General features: G+C 38.5%; 1 protein-coding gene and 1 non-coding gene across 3 annotated transcripts; one reads left to right on the top strand and one right to left on the bottom strand.

Moving 5' to 3' along the window:
• The first annotated feature begins 54 nt into the window (after positions 1–54).
• Positions 55–5,621, top strand: pcp2 (Purkinje cell protein 2). Of its 2 annotated transcripts, XM_023957488.1 has the most exons (14): positions 55–565; positions 834–977; positions 1,073–1,217; positions 1,375–1,529; positions 1,686–1,829; positions 1,967–2,111; positions 2,218–2,384; positions 2,482–2,637; positions 2,804–2,957; positions 3,038–3,177; positions 3,796–3,978; positions 4,323–4,361; positions 4,443–4,667; positions 4,734–5,621. In XM_023957488.1, the coding sequence occupies exons 1-14, from the start codon at positions 530–532 to the stop codon at positions 4,881–4,883; spliced, it is 1,983 nt and encodes a 660-aa protein (XP_023813256.1). In that variant the 5' UTR covers positions 55–529; the 3' UTR covers positions 4,884–5,621. The 2 variants fall into 2 exon arrangements, with proteins under 2 accessions (XP_023813256.1, XP_023813255.1); XM_023957487.1 differs by having other exon boundaries at positions 56–565; positions 4,443–5,621.
• On the bottom strand, positions 5,547–16,653 carry LOC101164155. Its single transcript, XR_002873677.1, has 41 exons — positions 16,635–16,653; positions 16,424–16,469; positions 16,107–16,327; positions 15,823–15,966; positions 15,552–15,708; positions 15,439–15,466; positions 15,244–15,355; positions 15,075–15,167; positions 14,930–14,993; positions 14,746–14,844; positions 14,459–14,562; positions 14,179–14,317; positions 13,581–13,699; positions 13,341–13,490; positions 13,064–13,234; positions 12,611–12,917; positions 12,411–12,487; positions 12,233–12,320; positions 11,982–12,099; positions 11,624–11,747; positions 11,061–11,197; positions 10,709–10,964; positions 10,327–10,569; positions 10,077–10,253; positions 9,845–9,990; positions 9,670–9,760; positions 9,154–9,543; positions 8,940–9,066; positions 8,742–8,860; positions 8,414–8,610; positions 8,147–8,330; positions 7,887–8,052; positions 7,669–7,793; positions 7,265–7,573; positions 6,914–7,117; positions 6,696–6,821; positions 6,426–6,596; positions 6,225–6,329; positions 6,048–6,143; positions 5,828–5,959; positions 5,547–5,650 (listed from the first exon to the last, which is right to left on the bottom strand). It is a non-coding gene; the product is annotated as a myosin heavy chain, fast skeletal muscle (transcript).
• Positions 16,654–17,318: the final 665 nt, after the last annotated feature.

Genomic DNA, 17,318 nt, shown 5'->3' with positions numbered 1-17,318 from the left:
GACAACTGTTTCTTTAGTCTTTTCTCACCCTCCTACATGTTTTTTGGCTGGACTTTTCCTAGCTTGGAAATGAAACCGGCTGAAGTAAAAATACCCAAAAAGCATTTTCCAATTCTGGCACACACTGCATTCATCTCAATGATCATTTTGGACCTTTAGATAATATGTGGAGTGTTGTGCCTAAAGCAAAAACATGCCATATAGCAGTTAAAGAGATCATGGCTCTGATGCTGAGGATTATGTTTTTATCTGACGTGACAGATGGTATTAAGACCAAAGCACTATCTTGGATCTTAACAGCAGCAGGGTAATACTCTGGCTCTGATCTCTGTTTAAAATCATCTACAGTGTCATTTCAACAGACATTTTCAGTAACATCAGTTGGAGTCATTTCCTTTTCCAGCACACGGAAACTTTCAAAAGGAATTCCTAAATCACAAGTTATTTTTATGTAAACCTTTTGCTGCTGTCTTCAGTTTGGGATTTTTTTTGGTGGCAAATACACATTTTTGTCCCCTTATTTTTAAAGATGGCATCTGGTGGAAAGGACAACCCTATTCTAAATGTAAGATTTCTATAACATTCCGTTTACTGATGTGTAATTTATCAAACGCTTGTTTTCAATTGAAATATAATTTGAGGATTTTGTTGAAATTTATAGGTTTGAAAATAAAGTCATAGGGATAAAATTTGTTTATAGGAAATAACACTGGAACTGGAACTATGTTTAAATCTACATATATTTGAACTTCTGGTATAAAAGCTTTTGTGGCTACGTGTGCAGAGAATGGATTACCTAAATAACTGAACTCTCCCTCCTTTTCTACTCTCAGGAACGTGACTGTAGTAAACATAAATGTCCTGCACAGGAGAATTCTTCTGGACAGAGCACCTCAGAGAGAAGTAAAGAGCATCTGCTGGTACCAGCCAGTCAGTTGCTGATGCCACCACAGCGCATACGCTCCAACTCTTTAAGGGTCTGTTTAGTCCATCTATATTACACTGATGTTTTTAAATATTGCGAATTCCTGCTTATCCCCATTTATTTCCTTAAAATTCTATTTAAAATAAGGAGGAATCCCCAGAGGAACAACATAAATTTATGAATCTAATTACTCATGGCCAACGTGGACGCATGGAGGACCAGTGCTGCATCTTGGATCCTAGCAGAAGTACTCCATGTTCACCCCTGCATGCAGATGGGCAGCAGGTTGAAAGTAGATATTTTTCTGTTTTAATTTTCTAAATAAATGTCAGTATTCATATATATATTTTTTTACTTTTTATTTTATTTTATGGTACATCTGCAGACAAATTCAAAATCAGTTAAACTGCACTTTAACTTTGAAAGATGTGTGTCTTCTGTACTTTTAGATCCTGAGACCTTTTTTGACCTTTTGGCCCACACTCAGAGTCACCGGCTTGATGACCAGCGTGTGTCTCTTCCATCATTACCAGGATTACAGAAGGAAAGTAACACTTCTAATGGAGACTCGAACTACTTGTGTTATATGGTCTCGAAAGTTCAGGTTTGTATGATTCTTTAAATGTGGTTTCAACAAAAAACAAACTAAAAAACAACTTATTGAATTGTATACTTCTAACACTCCTTATTATGAATAAACTTGTATTTTAATGCTTGTTCTGTGGAAAACTGTGCTAAGAAAAATGTTGCTCCAAAATAGGATTCCAGATTGAATGATCAAAGGTGTTCCCTGCCAGAGATTCAGAAATCTACTTCAAGTCTAAAGCCTTCTTGTTCAACCTCCTACATTCCGAGCTCAGACAAGCAACACCTGAATGATAAAGATAAAGCACCTGCAAAACAGGTTTGACTTCTCTACCTTACACGTTGAACAAATATCATCCACCTTGTTAGAGTAAGTTTAGGTTTCTCCTTTTTTGTGCCTGTGGACCATTGGCACACACAGCCCTTTTAAATGTGTTTTATTTTTGTCCTGCTTAGGCCTTGTCTGAAGCTGACCTTGAGGATTTTTTCAGTTTAGTGAGTCACTCGCAAGGCGGTCGATTGGATGAACAGCGATGTGTGTTAAATGTTAGCCCCCAAACCACCACAAAACACCAACTTGGTCAGAGCAAAGTCCCCCAAGGTTGGAAGCATGTAAACATGTTTGGCATTTTGTGTGTGATTTTAGTGCTCATATTAATCTGATTGATCTGTTTTATGATAATGAAACCTACCATATATACCCCCAGACAGTGAGCAGTTCTTTAGCCTGCTGTCCAATGTTCAAAGCAGACGGCTTGATGACCAGCGGATATCTCTTCCTTCATTACCTGGGATACAGAATGGTGGCAGCACATCACTAACTTCTGCTGAAACAGATGCAAATTACTTGTGTTACCTTGTTTCAAAAGTCCAGGTTAGCTCCCCTCGTAGAATGGCGGATCCACACTTTGAAATTGTGTTCATTTTCCTTTACACAGCTAACATTAGGACAACCACTTTTCTTCTCACAGGGCGGAAGAATGGATGAACAGAGATGTTCTGCACCTCAAATTCTCAAGAATCTGGGTACTCCCTCTCCTCAATGCAAAGATGTTACCTCAGAAACAACTGTCAAGCCTCTTCAGAGACAGAGGTCTGGCTCCTTTAAAAGTGACTGTTATTGGCAGGTCAGTTGTTCTGTTTAACAGTTTATTTTTTATTATTATTAGTATGTTCTCAATTCCACAATTCTTTTTTTAGGTCAATAAAAAAATAATTACATTCATTTTATGGCGCTATCAGTATTATGTCATATCTGAATAATTGTTTCCTCTTTTTGTATTACTCATGTAGGACTTATGCCCAGTTGAACAGGAACAGTTGTTAAAAATGCTTAAACATGCTCAGAGTGGACGCATGGAGGAACAACGGTGTTCTTTACAACCCAGCCAAAGCAACCCTGTCTCACCAACATATAATGGAAACGCTTTAAATTATGTATCAATAGGTCAGAAACCACCTGATGTGCCAAATATGCGTTTGTTGTTTCCTATAGTGTTAGAAATAATCCTTAATTTTCTTCAACAGATGAACAAACGGATGCATTCAGGAAGACGGCTTCTTCTAGAAAACCAGATGATCAACACATTGATCATTCTGCCCCAGCACACAAAAGTGAAAAGTCTAAAACAAAAGATAAAGTTAGAAACTCAAAGACTGACATCCTTGTAAGTAAGATTTTATATGTGATAAAGATAAGCAAACATTATATGCATGTTTTCAGTTAGTTCTGAATAAATCTTTGTAAATTGTGTGACTTTCCTTTTTATTGCATTTACATGAAGGGTTTATGTAAGAAAGGTGGAAGTATTTCTTTGATTATTTTCTTGCAAGCCGCTAAATAAAGAACTGTTGAATGCCATTTAATTATAAATTAGGTTTCTTCAGAATTTAAGCCATAATTACTCTGACAATACAAATATTTTATAAGATGATGCAAAATTCAGCTAGTTCATGTGTATCACTCAGAAGAGAGAGGTACACACACTGACCACTTAACCTAACCCACTTTATTTACACATAAAAAAATATTTACTGTTAAAAAAAATATAATAATATGTTATATATTTTCAGATTGAATACCTGTATTTGAACAAGTGAAGCAATATCTATAACAAATCTTGGTGTATATCATGCATTATCTGTATTTTGCCAAAAAGAGAATCCTCTTGACACTGTTTTTGGTGCATAGTAAAAAGCCTTGTGTTATTTAATTAATAGATTACTATTTTAAGAAATAATTTTTTCTACAAATAAAATACACTGAATAATTTGTTCTTTTGTAGGTCTCTCCACCACAAATTACTGTGGATAAAGGTACACCGGACACATCCAGAAAGTACTGTCCCAGGAGTACCTCTGAGACCCAGTGGCCTCATCTAGACTCCAGCTCTGCTTTGGCTCTCCCCAAATCTGCATCATTTACCCCAGAAACAGAATTTCAACAGGATCCTCCTTCATCAGCACAGGTACACTTAATTTGGCAATTCCATTTATTTTTAAAAGAAGGGTTTTACTAGAAAAACAACAACTGAGCAACAGCACAAATCTTTGTGATCACTAATGCTCAATAGCAGAAAAAAATCATTAAAGTTCCAACATATAAATTTCCAATTTGATGATGTTGTTAAACTGGGCATTTTAGACTTCTGTTATGCAGGTTGTATTAGAAATTCATGTGTGTGGTTGTATACAAGGTTCCAGAATTCTTTGTTTTCCTTAATTGAATTTAATATTTAACCTAGCAACAGATTAAAAACTCATGATAAATGTTTCAGCGCATCCCTATTTCTTTTTTTATCTTTTTGTACAGCTGACCTTAAAGGTGTCCATGAGCATCACCCCACCACCAGTAAGCTTTTCAACAGAAGATTCATTGTTTGCAGTTTTTAAGTTTCTTTAACTCTTACTTGAATATTCTTGTCTTTTGAAGGGTCCGAATTATAACTATCAGATTCCAGAAGTTTTTCTCACTCTTGGTTCCCCAGGAGAAAGTGTAAATATACCTTTGAGTCCAGTATTTGGCAGACCCCTGTCCCTAGACTTAAATCTCACTCCAAAAAAGGATGGTAAATCCAAGCACTGCTCTCCAAGCCGTGCAAGTCCCAGGAAAGCCCGTTCACGGCCATCATCTCCCTACCGTGAAGCACCTACCAAAGTAAATCTTGTCACCTCATGCCCAAATATACAGGAACAACTTTTAACCAGCGTTATCATTCCAAAGGAGGACACTTCACTGACTGAGAAGCTACCTACAGTCCAGCTGCAAAAAGGAAAGGCTCAAGGGAGACAACAAGCTGCAGCCACTCTGGGAAAGGAAAAGGCTGAGCAAAAAAAGGGAAAGGGAGGTGGAAAGAAAGATAAGAAAAAATAGCTGCAATTGACAATTGTGAAAGTGTGCATTATAAACAGAGGCAAGCTAACCTAAGTAAAACATGAAAGTTATTGTATTGGTGTAAAAAAATACTTAATTTTTTACGAGTTAAAATGACCTAACAGTAGTTTAGTTCAATTATTTTAATTACATAGAATTTAGAACGTGTTTTAGTTTGTTGCTTAAAATGTAGACTGGGGGAAGAACTTACTTTCTGTTTTCTGAAAATTCCAGATCAAACTGATGTTTTGTGTTTATCTGTTTTACTGTTGTCATCATGTGTAAGTAAGCCCAGTGCTCTTGTGACTCGTGTTAAGGTAGGATAATGAAGATGTATAATAATAAAAGCAAAATACCAAACAGAAAAGGTCTTAATTTCGTTTGAATGTTTGATTTAAATTTGTAACCAGCCTCCCCACGCTGCAGCCTCAAATGAAAGAGCATTAATACATGTTACAACTTGAATTACAGCAATGATATGACTGATTATTTATCTTTGTCTTATATTAACTCTCATACAGTTTTATGAGATGAGGTGATTTGTGATAGACTGACAAGCACTCAAAGAATATACAGCATCTTGCCTGAAGACATCTTCAGCTATTATTGACTCTGACCACAATAAAGAAGTAAATGAACAATACACGGAATTTGTTTCAAGTATAGTTCATTTATTTATAAGCTAAAGATGAACAGAGGGGGTTCATATTATATGAATCTGTCTCTGTCCCAGGGGATCTTGACTGTTACTCAGCTGAGTCTGTACCCTGAAAGAAGAAGACATTTTGTTGGGTAAGAGGTTGTGAGAGAAACCTGTTGTTCGCAATATAATTTTGGGAATTCTTTGTAACACAATTCTTTTTGTTTACATTTGAACTGTAATAAATTACACATGTGCTTATCATTAATTAGATATATGAAAATATCACAGAGTGAAAAGTTACCTTTCCAATATCACGACTTTTGGCTCTCAGCTTGTTGACTTGGGTCTCTGCGATGTCGGCACGTTCCTGAGCTTCCTCAAGTTCATGCTGGACTTTTCTAAGTCTGGCCATATGGGTGTTGGCCTGCTCCTCCTATAAAATGAAAAGAGTGAAATAATGTGGTTGTTAAACTAGTTACATTTTTATTTTCCTAACCAAATCCTAATAGAATGTTACTTACAGCCTCTTCAGCCTGTCTCTTATAGGCCTTTACTTTGAGCTGTAACTTATCCACCAGATCCTGGAGTCTGCTTACATTTTTCTTGTCCTCCTCAGTCTACACAGATTAAAAAGTTTTGACTTAAAATTAAATCTATTCAAAATTAAGACGGAAATCTGTAAAAAGAGTTTGAATTGCCTGGTATGTGAGCTCCTTCACTCTTCTTTCATATTTGCGAACGCCTTTAACCGCATCAGCTCCACGTCTTTGCTCAGTTTCAACTTCAGCCTCTAATTCACGCACCTATAATAGGATGTTAAAGAGCAGAGTTAGTACACTACAGACAGAACAAACCCACACAATATAAATATTGCAAAATTAGGGACACTATGTATCTACCCTGGACTCCAGTTTCTGGAGCTGCTTCTTTCCACCCTTCATAGCCAGGTTCTCAGCTTCATCCAGACGGTGCTGCAGGTCCTTCACTGTGACCTCCAGGTTCTTCTTCATCCTCTCCAGATGAGAGCTGGTGTCCTGCTCCTTCTTTAGCTCCTCAGCCATCATGGCAGCCTGAAAGGGATAACAGGTGTCTGATTTAATTTAAACTGAAAAGAAATCAGTGGTAAACACGAGCATCCAATGTTTGAAATGTACCAAGAATAAACTTACATCAGTAATGGCCTTCTTGGCTTTCTCCTCTGCATTTCTTGCTTCTTGAACAGCATCATCCACTTCACCCTGAACCTGAACAAAGTCAGCCTCCAGCTTCTTCTTGGTGTTCAGAAGACTGGTGTTCTGAAAATAAATGTAATTATTGCCTGATTGCCTGTGAACGTTTCTCAAATCTTGAGTTGTGCACAGTTTTTCAGTTTTTGTTAAATATCAACCTGGGAGTGAAGCAATGCAACACGTTCACTGGCATCCACCAGCTCCTGTTCAGCCACTTTACGTCCTCTCTCTGTCTGTTCCAGAGCGGCTCTCAACTCCTCAATCTCAGCCAACATCAGACCATTCCTACGCTCCACCATGGCAACCTGTTCTTTCATGTCTTCTTGTCCTCTCAGAGCGTCATCAAGGTGCAGTTGGGCATCCTGACAACAACAATAAGAGCATGCGTGACGCTGATAAAACTTTCTAGAAGTTCTTTTAGAAGTCTGCTACTTTGAAACAATTTTTTTTTCATAAAGTTGTGTAAAGATGTTCATAAGTTAGTAGCTTTAATTGAAGATAAATCTCACCTTGAGTTGTCCCTGAACATTCCTGAGTTGTTTCTGGGCCTCAGCAGCCTGCCTGTTGGCATGGCTGAGCTGAATCTCCATCTCATTCAGGTCTCCCTCCATCTTCTTCTTGACTCTCAGGGCATCATTTCTGCTCCTGACCTCAGCATCAAGAGTGCTCTGCATGGATTCAATCACCCTCTGGCTGTTCCTCTTGATCTGTTCCATCTCCTCGTCCTTCTCTGCCAGCTTCCTGTCAATCTCACCTTTGACCTGGTTGAGCTCAAGCTGTACTCTAAGAATCTTGGATTCCTCATGTTCTAGAGTGCCCTGAAGGAAAAGGCCAAAGTTAATTAACAAGACAACTGTGAAAAAAATTGTGAAGTGTAAACTTAATACACAATATCTTGTTTACAAAATTTTACCTCTGCCTCCTCAAGAGCTGTCTGAAGTTCAATCTTTTCATTTTCAACAGTCTTTTTGGCTTTCTCCAACTCATGGATGCTTTTTCCATTCTCACCAATCTGTTCAGTCAAGTCTGAGATCTCCTCTGTCATGTTAATTCAAGAAAAGTTAGCAAAATTTGTATCTTTCCAATTGGTTATAAATAATTCTTTGTTATCAATATAGATTGTTGACATACGCTGCAGGTTCTTGTTCTCCCTCTTCATGGTCTCCAGCTGATCCAGGGCCTCCTCGTAGGAGTTCTTCATCTTGAACAGTTCTGTGCTGAGAGAGCGAGCCTCTTTTTGAGCTCCTTCAAGCTCTGCCTGGCTCTCCTCATACTTCTGCTTCCATTCTGCCAGGACCTAGAGGTTAACCATTGGTTGCAGGTTTGTTACTAAAGTAAGTGTATCTTCCCAACATGTTTTACTTTTTTTAACTGTCAGATGAACATGGTACCTTGTCAAAGTTTCTCTGTTTCTTGTCCAGGTTTGCAGCAAGAGCATTAGCTCTCTCCACATCAATCATGAGGTCCTCCACTTCACCCTGCAGCCTCTGCTTGGTCTTCTCCAGAGAGGCACACTTGGAGTTCACAGCCTCAATGGACTCCTCAGCCTCCTGCAGGCGCTGGGCAAGCTTTTTCCTGCAGCAAATGGATGGAGTGAATGTTTTAAAAGAAGTGAGAGACAGAATAGTTTGATGAAATGATGAACTGCTTTGACTAACTTGGACTCCTCCAGTTCCTCAGTGCGCTGGATGGCATCAGTTTCATATTTGGTTCTCCACTGAGCCACCTCACTGTTGGCCTTGGACATTCCTCTCTGCAGCTCAGCCTTGGCCTCCTGCTCCTCCTCAAACTGCTCTCTGAGCAGATCACAGTCATGACGGGCTGACTGGACAGCATGAGCCAGAGCGTTCTTGGCCTGGAGAAATCACAGAACTCTTCAGTGACTTGATTGTTTTAAAATGATTTATTAAAATTTATTTAGGGGGCCCAGAATTTTTACAGCCTCCAAGAAGCTTGAGATTAATAGAATGCATAAGGTTTTCATGCCTTCACTTCCTCCTCCACATGTCTCTTCAGCTCCTCAATCTGCTGAGTGAAGGCCTGTTTGCCTCTGGTCAGCTGAGAAACTAGAGCTTCTTTTTCCTCAAGCTGGCGAGCAAATTCACCTGATAATAACAAGCAAAAACAGTTTACTTAATTTTAATTGTAATCTTAAAAAATACCTTTTTGTTTCAAGTTACTCACCATTTTCCGTTTGAAGTCTTGCCTTTTGTACATTGATGTCATTCAGTTGGCGAACATTTTCATCATTTTTGGCCTTGAGCTCACTCAGCTGGTCCTCAAGAGTTCTGCACATCTTCTCCAGGTTACCCTTAAAAGAAATAGACAAAAATAAAAGCAAACGTTATAAGGTTATATTTATCAGAGTTCTCAAAAGAAAATCAATGACAATTCTCACTTTTGATTTAGCAACTGCCTCCATGTTGCTGCTGAGATCATCAATCTCCATCTTGTACTCGCTCTTCTCCTTCTCCAGCTTCTGCTTGACACGCTGCAGGTTGTCGATCTGTTCTCCCAGCTCTGCAACGCTGTCGGCCTGCTTCTTGCGGAGAGCTGCTGCAGTAGCTTCATGCTGCAGTGTGGACTCCTCAAGATCTCTCCTCAGCTTCTGGAACTCAGCTTCCCGCTTCTTGTTCATCTCAATCTGAGCAGCTGTTGCCCCTCCAGCTTCTTCAAGCCTCTCACTGATCTCCTCAAGCTCCCTGGAGAGATCAGCTCTCTGCTTCTCTACTTTGGCCCGGGCAGCTCTCTCAGCCTCAATTTCCTCTTCCAGCTCCTCAATACGAGCCTAAATTAAATTTTTTAAAGTTTTGTATTATAAGTAGAGTATTATATACAATACTCTTAATATATATAAGTAGTGTATTACAACAACCCACAATAATCTAGCCAATAATGGCTGCAAAAATTGTACCTGGAGTTCCTTGATCTTTTTCTGAAGCTGAGCACCAAGGGATTGTTCATCTTCAATCTTGCTGAGGAGCTGACTGATTTCAAAGTCCTTTCTGGATTTCAAAAAGGAATGTCCCCGTTTACTTTAAAACCACAAAAAACCCTTTAATTTTGCATCAAAACACATTTTTTCTTACTTCTTGATCTTCTCATCAGACTGCTGCTTGTCATTTTCCAGATCCATTATGGATTCCTGGGCTAGTTTCAGATCTCCTTCCAGCTTCCTCTTGGCTCTCTCAAGATCCATGCGGATCTTCTTCTCTTGCTCCAATGAACCTTCAAGCTGTCAGATAAAAATATTTCATTGTTAAATAACTTCTTCAGATCATCTATTTCAGTCAAATTTGTCAAAACATTAATTTTTCTTACATCATCCACTTGCTGTTCCAGCTTGGTCTTGGCTTTGGTCAGAGTGTTGACTTTGTCTTCCTCTGCCTGGAGATCATCCAGTGTTTGTTGATGGGCCTCTTGGAGGGCTTTCTTCTCCTTGGTCAGCTTTGCAATGGACTCATCTTGAGAAGCCATTTCCTCAGTCAGGTTTTTCACCTTAGAGTACCATAAAAGGTCAAATTTTATAATTTGAATTTATATAAAATGTGTACAATAGTTTGACATTAACCTTGTTTTCAGTGGCATGTTTCTCCTTCTCCACTTTAGCCAGGGTGAGCTCCAAGTCATCAATGTCCTTCTTCAGTTCAGAACATTCATCCTCCAGCTTCCTCTTCTTAGCAGTCAGCTCAGCATTGATTTCCTCTTCATCCTCCAGTCTCTCAGTGGTCTCTTTGAGTTTGGCCTCCAGCTGGATTTTACTCTTAATGAGTCCCTCACACCTTTCCTCAGCATCGGAGAGATTCTCTGTTTCCTGTAGTTTAGACACATTTCTACATTTCTGACATCTAATATCAAACATATTTTGTCACATTATTTTTATTCCTAAATATTGATATAAGACATTATTTTATGAGCTTTGTTCATGATATGTCTTCATATTTTTTACTTACAGCAGCTACTTGAAGCTGCAGGTCATTCTTTTCCTGCAGCAGAGAAACCATTTTCTCCTCCAGTTCCTTCTTCTTGGCCAAAGCAGCAGCCAGGTCTGTTTTCATCTTCTCATAGTTTCCTTTCATCTCCTGCAGCTCCTTTTCAGTCTCAGCGCTCTTCAGAAGAGGCTTGATCTTGAAGTAGAGTTTAAGCCATGGCCAGTTCTTTACATTCATGAATGAACGGACGTTGTACTGGATGGTGAAGATTGCATCTCTAAAGAGCAACACAGATAAGTTGACATTATGCTTCCTGAACAGCCTTTTAATTTGAACAGTGATTCCTGTGTAAGCTAATATGTGGGAGTCTTACCTCCTTTCCATCATCTTAACAAACTCTTTCCGCATAAGGAACCCTCTGCAGAGAGCCTGAGTCATGGTCACCAGCTCAGCCAGCTTCTCATCTCTCATCTCCTCAAGTGTACCCAGCAGACCAGCTTTGAAGAACACCTGTGTTGAAATATTGACATGATAGGTTACACCTCGTCCAAAAGCCAATTCATTCATTCATTCATTCATTCATTCATTCATTCATTCATTCATTCATTCATTCATTCATTCATTCATTCATTCATTCATTCATTCATTCATTCATTCATTCATTAAGCCATTTTGTCCCTTTCGGGGTCACAGGGCTGCTGGAGCCTATCCCAGTCACTTGTGGCCTGGATAGGCCCAAGCACACTCACATTCACACCTAGGGACAATTCAGAGTAATCTGCTAACCTATGAAGCACGTTTTTGAATGGAGGAGAAAACCCAAACATGGACAGGAAGAACATGCAATCTCCACACAGGGTCCCACATTGGTGTTCTGTTTCAGGTTCCCCAGCTGGGACTTGAGCCAATTTACATAACTATTTTATAGAAACCTACCTTAGTGTGTCCAAACTTGTACTGACTGTGGTCAACATCAATGGAACCAAGCAGCTTCTCTGAAGCTTTCTTGTTGTCGATGAACTGTCCCTCAGGGATGACACTGGCATTCAATACTTTGTATCTGTAAGATAAAAGTAGATTTATCCACATTTTCCTTTCTAATTAATATTATTTAGCAAAGTTATATATTTATATATATATACACACACACACACATATATATATATATATATATATATATATATATATATATATATATATATATATATATATATATTTATATATATACACACACACATATATATATATATATATATTTTTTTTTTAAATTACATCCAGTAAATCTGCCATTTACCTCTGCTTGAAGTCACCATAGAGGATTCTGCTGGGGAAACCCTTTCTGCAGATTCTGATGCCCTCCAGCACACCATTACACCTCAGCTGGTGGATGACCAAGAAGTTCTCCATAAGACCTAATCATTCAGAATGGATGAAGTTTTAAAATACAAGGAATTGTAAAAGAAAGGGTAGCCCCTTTTTATTGTTTCTGGGAATTTTTCAAATCATATATTGACTTTGACGTAGTTATAAGGTACCACAACAGACCTGGGGTTTTAGATTCATTTGGAATCAAGCAGCGGACAAAATGTGGATGAGTGCTTCTCAAATTGGTCATCAGCTTGCCAAGATTTTCCTGATGAATGAAGCACATAATTTTTTTCAGTGCCAGTTGTAAAAAAATAAAATCTACAGATCTTAAATATGTCTTAATAAATAAACTTACCCTGAAAAGTGCTGACACAGTTTGGAAGGAACCACCCTTCTTCTTTCCACCACCCTTTTTGGCACCACCAGAGGCTTCTAATTTTGTTTTGTTTTTGATATATATAACACAATTAGTCATACTACACATGAATTTTAATGATGTGCATTTATCTAGATATAAACAAACTATCATTTAACAGCTTTTTGTTAAAGTCTTACCTTCAGCTCCTGCATGGGCTGCATAGAGGTAGCACAGCAGTTTGTTTGAAGACTTCTGGTAGAGCTGCACCACTGAGTCGTTCAGTGGGTCCTTGTTTTTGTCCAGCCAGCCAGTTATGTTGTAATCCACTGTTCCAGCATAATGAACCAGGGCAAAGTGAGCTTCAGCTTTTCCTTTTGCAGGTTTAGGCTTCTCAAAGGCCTTGGTCTTGCCAAGATGCTGATCATGCAGTTTGTTCTTAAATGAGGTGTCTGTAGCCTTGGGGAACATGCACTCCTCTTCAAGGATGGAGAAGATGCCCATTGGCTTGGAAAAAGTATAATTTGGCATTAAAATAGCAGACCAAGATGAAAAAACTTTTTTTTCCTAATCATAAAAAGTAATTACACAAGGATAAATAGGTAGAACGTTACTAATCTCACAACGGGAACATTTCTGAACAGAATGTATACCTTCTCAATAAGCTCAATGCAGGCAGCCAAGTCCATGCCAAAGTCAATGAACTCCCATTCAATGCCTTCTTTCTTGTACTCCTCTTGCTCCAGGACAAACATGTGGTGATTGAAAAACTGTTGCAGTTTCTCATTGGTGAAGTTGATGCAGAGCTGCTCCAAGCTGTTGTACTGCAGGTTAAAAAAAAGGATTATTTGGTTGAAAACAAAACAGGTTTAACTCCTTAAAATATAGGAAAATGACTGATAGCCTAATTTGTTACCCACTGCAACTCACATCAAAGATTTCAAATCCAGCAATGTCCAGCACTCCAATGAAGAACTGTCTTGGCTGCTTTGTGTCCAACATCTCATTGATGCGGATGACCATCCACAAGAACATTTTCTCATAGACAGACTTGCACAGAGCACTGACAGCATTGTTAACCTAAAAAAAAGTTTAGCACTTTAATGAAATTATTTCAAATCAATATTTCTTTTAAGTAAACAATCCCCATAAACTGTTTGAGTGAGTCACCTGTGGGACAGTCTGACCTTTGGTGACCATCTCATTTCCAACCTTGACTCTTGGGTAGCACAGAGCTTTCAGCATGTCAGCTGAGTTTAGGCCCATCAGGTAGGCGATTTTATCAGCCACTGATGGAAAAAACAATTCTGGATTTAACAAAGCATTTTCCTCTGTGTTGAGTAAAACTGTACTGGATGTACTGGATGGTCAGAGGAGCTCCTTCTCCAACAGGCTAAGGCAGCTTCGCTGGCACACAAACCGCTTCAGGAGATCTTTCATACCTCACTCCATTGGACTCTATAACTTGTCATCCATGGGCACTAGATAAAGTCATTTATGGTCTGTCTGTTTTTCTCTCCTGATGTGGCACGCAATGCAAATGTTCTAATTCACTGATGTTCCTTTCCGATTGATTGTTCTGGTTCTCTGTTGTCGTCTATTGAGTGTATGTTTGTATCTTGAGCCTATAATGCCGACGCTGCAACAACTGAATTTCCCAAGCTGGGATCAATAAAGTATCTTTATCTTATCTTATCTTATCTTATAAAATGTAAAACAAACTGAGACTAAGTCATTATTGATCTATCATTATTAACAGTTAATTTACCCTCTGTGCCGTCAGGTTCTGCCTGCTCCTCTCGCTGCTTCTGCTTAAACTTCATGTTACCATGATGCATCACAGCACCAGTTAGCTTGTAGATGCCCATTTTTTCCTCAGCACTGAATCCCAATATGTCAATGGCAGTCTGCAAACATACAGAGACAATTGTTTTAAAAAATCCCATAACATAAATTGATATGTACAGACCTAAAAATTAAAATAGTTCAATTATTAATGATTACAATTTTGCAAATTATAATTTACAAGTATTAAGTATTTCTTTTACATCAGTTGCAATGAACTCCTCAACGTCATTGATGCTCTTGACAGTGATTTCACCCTGGCTGATCATTGGATAATCATACGGGTTGGTGGTGATAAGAAGAGCCTCTAAAGGGGAAAAAATGGAATATCAGAAATGGGAACATTCTCTTTTGCATGTACATTTTTGGTAACAGATTTGCTCTAGAAGGAAAAGTAGTTTTCTCTTTATGTACCTTGAAAATAACACAAGTAAAGAGGATTTTTTTTACCTATTCCATCCTAAGTGTAATTATTTGTCTTGTATCATACCAAGGAGCTCAGGTTTGTGGCCCGTCATCAGCTGGTAAAAGATATGGTAGCTCCTCTCAGCAGACAACTGGAAGGTGACACGAGACTTCTCCAGCAGATCTGAAATTTATTGCATGTTGTTAATGTTAGTCCTGCACCGATGCAGGCCAAGGAGTTACAATTATAGAAATGCTGTCTAACTTACATGTTTCAATATCAGCTGAAGCAAGTTTACCAGTAGAACCAAAGTGGATTCTGATAAATTTACCCTGAAAATTTTCAAGACAATGTCAGACAAATTCTAAGTAATAAGAACATTAACAATATTTGAGGACTTTTTTTAAACTCACAAAGCGAGAAGAGTTATCATTCCTCACAGTCTTGGCATTACCATAGGCCTCCAGCAGAGGGTTGGCTGCAATGATTTGATCTTCCAGTGAACCCTGCAGAAAGAACAAACTAATGTGTTTTAACTAAACAACAACCTACTATTGTGAGAAGTTTTGCATTCTTCTGTACCTGCATTTTTCCTGAGCTTCCCTCAGACTTCTTTCCTCCAGCCACTGCAATTGTTGCAAAGTACTGGATGACACGCTTGGTGTTGACAGTCTTTCCTGCACCAGATTCTCCACTGAGAATGTAAGACACAGCCTTTATGTGGCACATTAATCCTAAAATTTCATAGGGACTCTTGGCATGTTGCCTTATACTCACGTGATAAGGATAGACTGATTCTCACGATCTGAAATGCAAGCATGCGCACAGTGAACCACACCTGTGGAGTTTTATTTGTGTGTGCTGCTTTCTCTGTTGTGCAACTATCTTACCAGTGAGCATGAACTGATAGGCATTGTCAGAGATGGAAAAGATATGAGGGGGAGCCTCAATTCTCTTCTTGCCTCTGTAGGCATTGACAACCTGAGCATCGTACACCGGAAGCCACTTGTATGGGTTCACGACAACACAAAACAGCCCAGAGTAAGTCTGTAAAGACAGTAGAGTTATTGCTAAACCAAATAGTAAACTTTTGAAACGTTACGTTACACCAATATAAAATAAAACATTTTTTCTCTGTGCTTGTCTAAGTCATTTACATACATAGATCATCCATGATGCAAAACGTTCTTTGAGGTTGTACAGCACAGCGGGTTCATTAAGGTGGGTCATCATGGCCATGTCCTCAATTTTATCAAACTTGGGAGGGTTCATTGGATGGATGTCCTCCTCTTTCACAGTTAAAGTCTAAACAAGAGTTAGAATAAATAAGAACATTTTTAACCAGTGTTTCACATGATTTATGGTTTACTTAAATGACATAGAGTTGATTACATTTTACTTGGTAAGTGAAATGTAAGAGTAAACAAAAGCCTTAGTTTACCAACCTTTCCTGTTACTGTCTCAACAGTGGCTTTGCCACCCTCCCTTTTGATAAGTTTTCCCTTCAGATACATCTCCTCTGGCTCTGCCACAAAGTAGGCCGTTTTGGCATCAAAAGGAGCTGCCTGAGCCTCAATCCTCTCCTTCTCTGGTTTCCGGAGGTAGATGGCCGCAGGGCCATAGGCCTCCATCTCTGCGTCAGTGCTCATGGTAGCACTTGAGATGTCTAAAAATGAGGGGTGACAATCATTGATTTATTTATTTTTTGTTCACTTGCTCAAAACAAGAAACATGGTAAAGAATTTGGAAAAAAAATGTCTACCTGTTTGGCTCTCAGCAGATTATCTTACGGTGTTATGTTGTTTCCACTATTAAATTGTAAAGCACAAGCATCTTAATACAATACAATGACTTAAAACAAATCTAAATGCATCCCATTTGTTTATAGATTTCCTTTGGGAACAATTATATTCCAAATAGCATTTGAACAACAGAAATTTGCAAAATAAGGCTTAATACATTTTTGCACTCACCTGAGTTGGAAGCCCACCAGTTATTCCCAGAGCATTAAGTGCTCTCTTTTATAGAGGGAGGACTGACTGTGTGGTAGGTGTGCCCTGCTCAATTTGGTAATGTATTCTAGTCATGTTGTCTCTAATCCTGTGACATTGATATTTACAGTGCTTATATTGCCTACTAAGCATGTTTGTGGCAGTGTATATATATTTAAATTTATCTGTGAATCCTTTTTGTTCCAAAGGAATAGTTACAAAGTATAAGGCTTATGACAATGTTTGAAAATGACTTAAAACCAAAAACCTTGACTTTCACACAATCAGTAAGGATTTTTCTTACAGATATGCTCATGTACTCAGATACTTTATTCCTTTTGTGAACAGTTAAAGGAGGAGCAAAGGTTTATAAAAAATAAGACTTGTTAAGGATTTTTTTTCTCTTATTTGTCATTGGCATACATTTGAAGTACACGCATGTACTTCAACTCTGAAGGTCAAGGAGTTCAGGGTCTTGGACATGCTGTTTAGGACCAAATATATTAACTAAGAAACACATTCTACTTTCATCCAAGCTTTATCATTAACATTCATGACTGTCATGATTCAATAAAAAGGCTAACTTTGTCATCCTTCTGTAATTCATGTGGAAAAAGATCAATGGACTGAAGCATTGTTCAGACTGTGGTTTTGGAGGAGCGTGTA

Source organism: Oryzias latipes, chromosome 8, assembly GCF_002234675.1.
Source record: "Oryzias latipes chromosome 8, ASM223467v1".
Taxonomy (NCBI): domain Eukaryota; kingdom Metazoa; phylum Chordata; class Actinopteri; order Beloniformes; family Adrianichthyidae; genus Oryzias; species Oryzias latipes.
The sequence above is the reverse complement of the archived record's forward strand: the minus strand, read 5'-3'. Positions and strand labels throughout refer to the sequence as shown.

What these genes read in the sequence shown, in the direction of transcription:
- pcp2 (XM_023957487.1), top strand. Translation starts at nt 530, where the DNA reads ATGGCATCTGGTGGAAAGGACAACCCTATTCTAAAT. An exon ending in ACCTTGTTTCAAAAGTCCAG is followed by an intron (nt 2,385 to 2,481) that starts GTTAGCTCCCCT and finishes TTCTTCTCACAG; the next exon opens with GGCGGAAGAATGGATGAACA. An exon ending in ACTCAAAGACTGACATCCTT is followed by an intron (nt 3,178 to 3,795) that starts GTAAGTAAGATT and finishes GTTCTTTTGTAG; the next exon opens with GTCTCTCCACCACAAATTAC.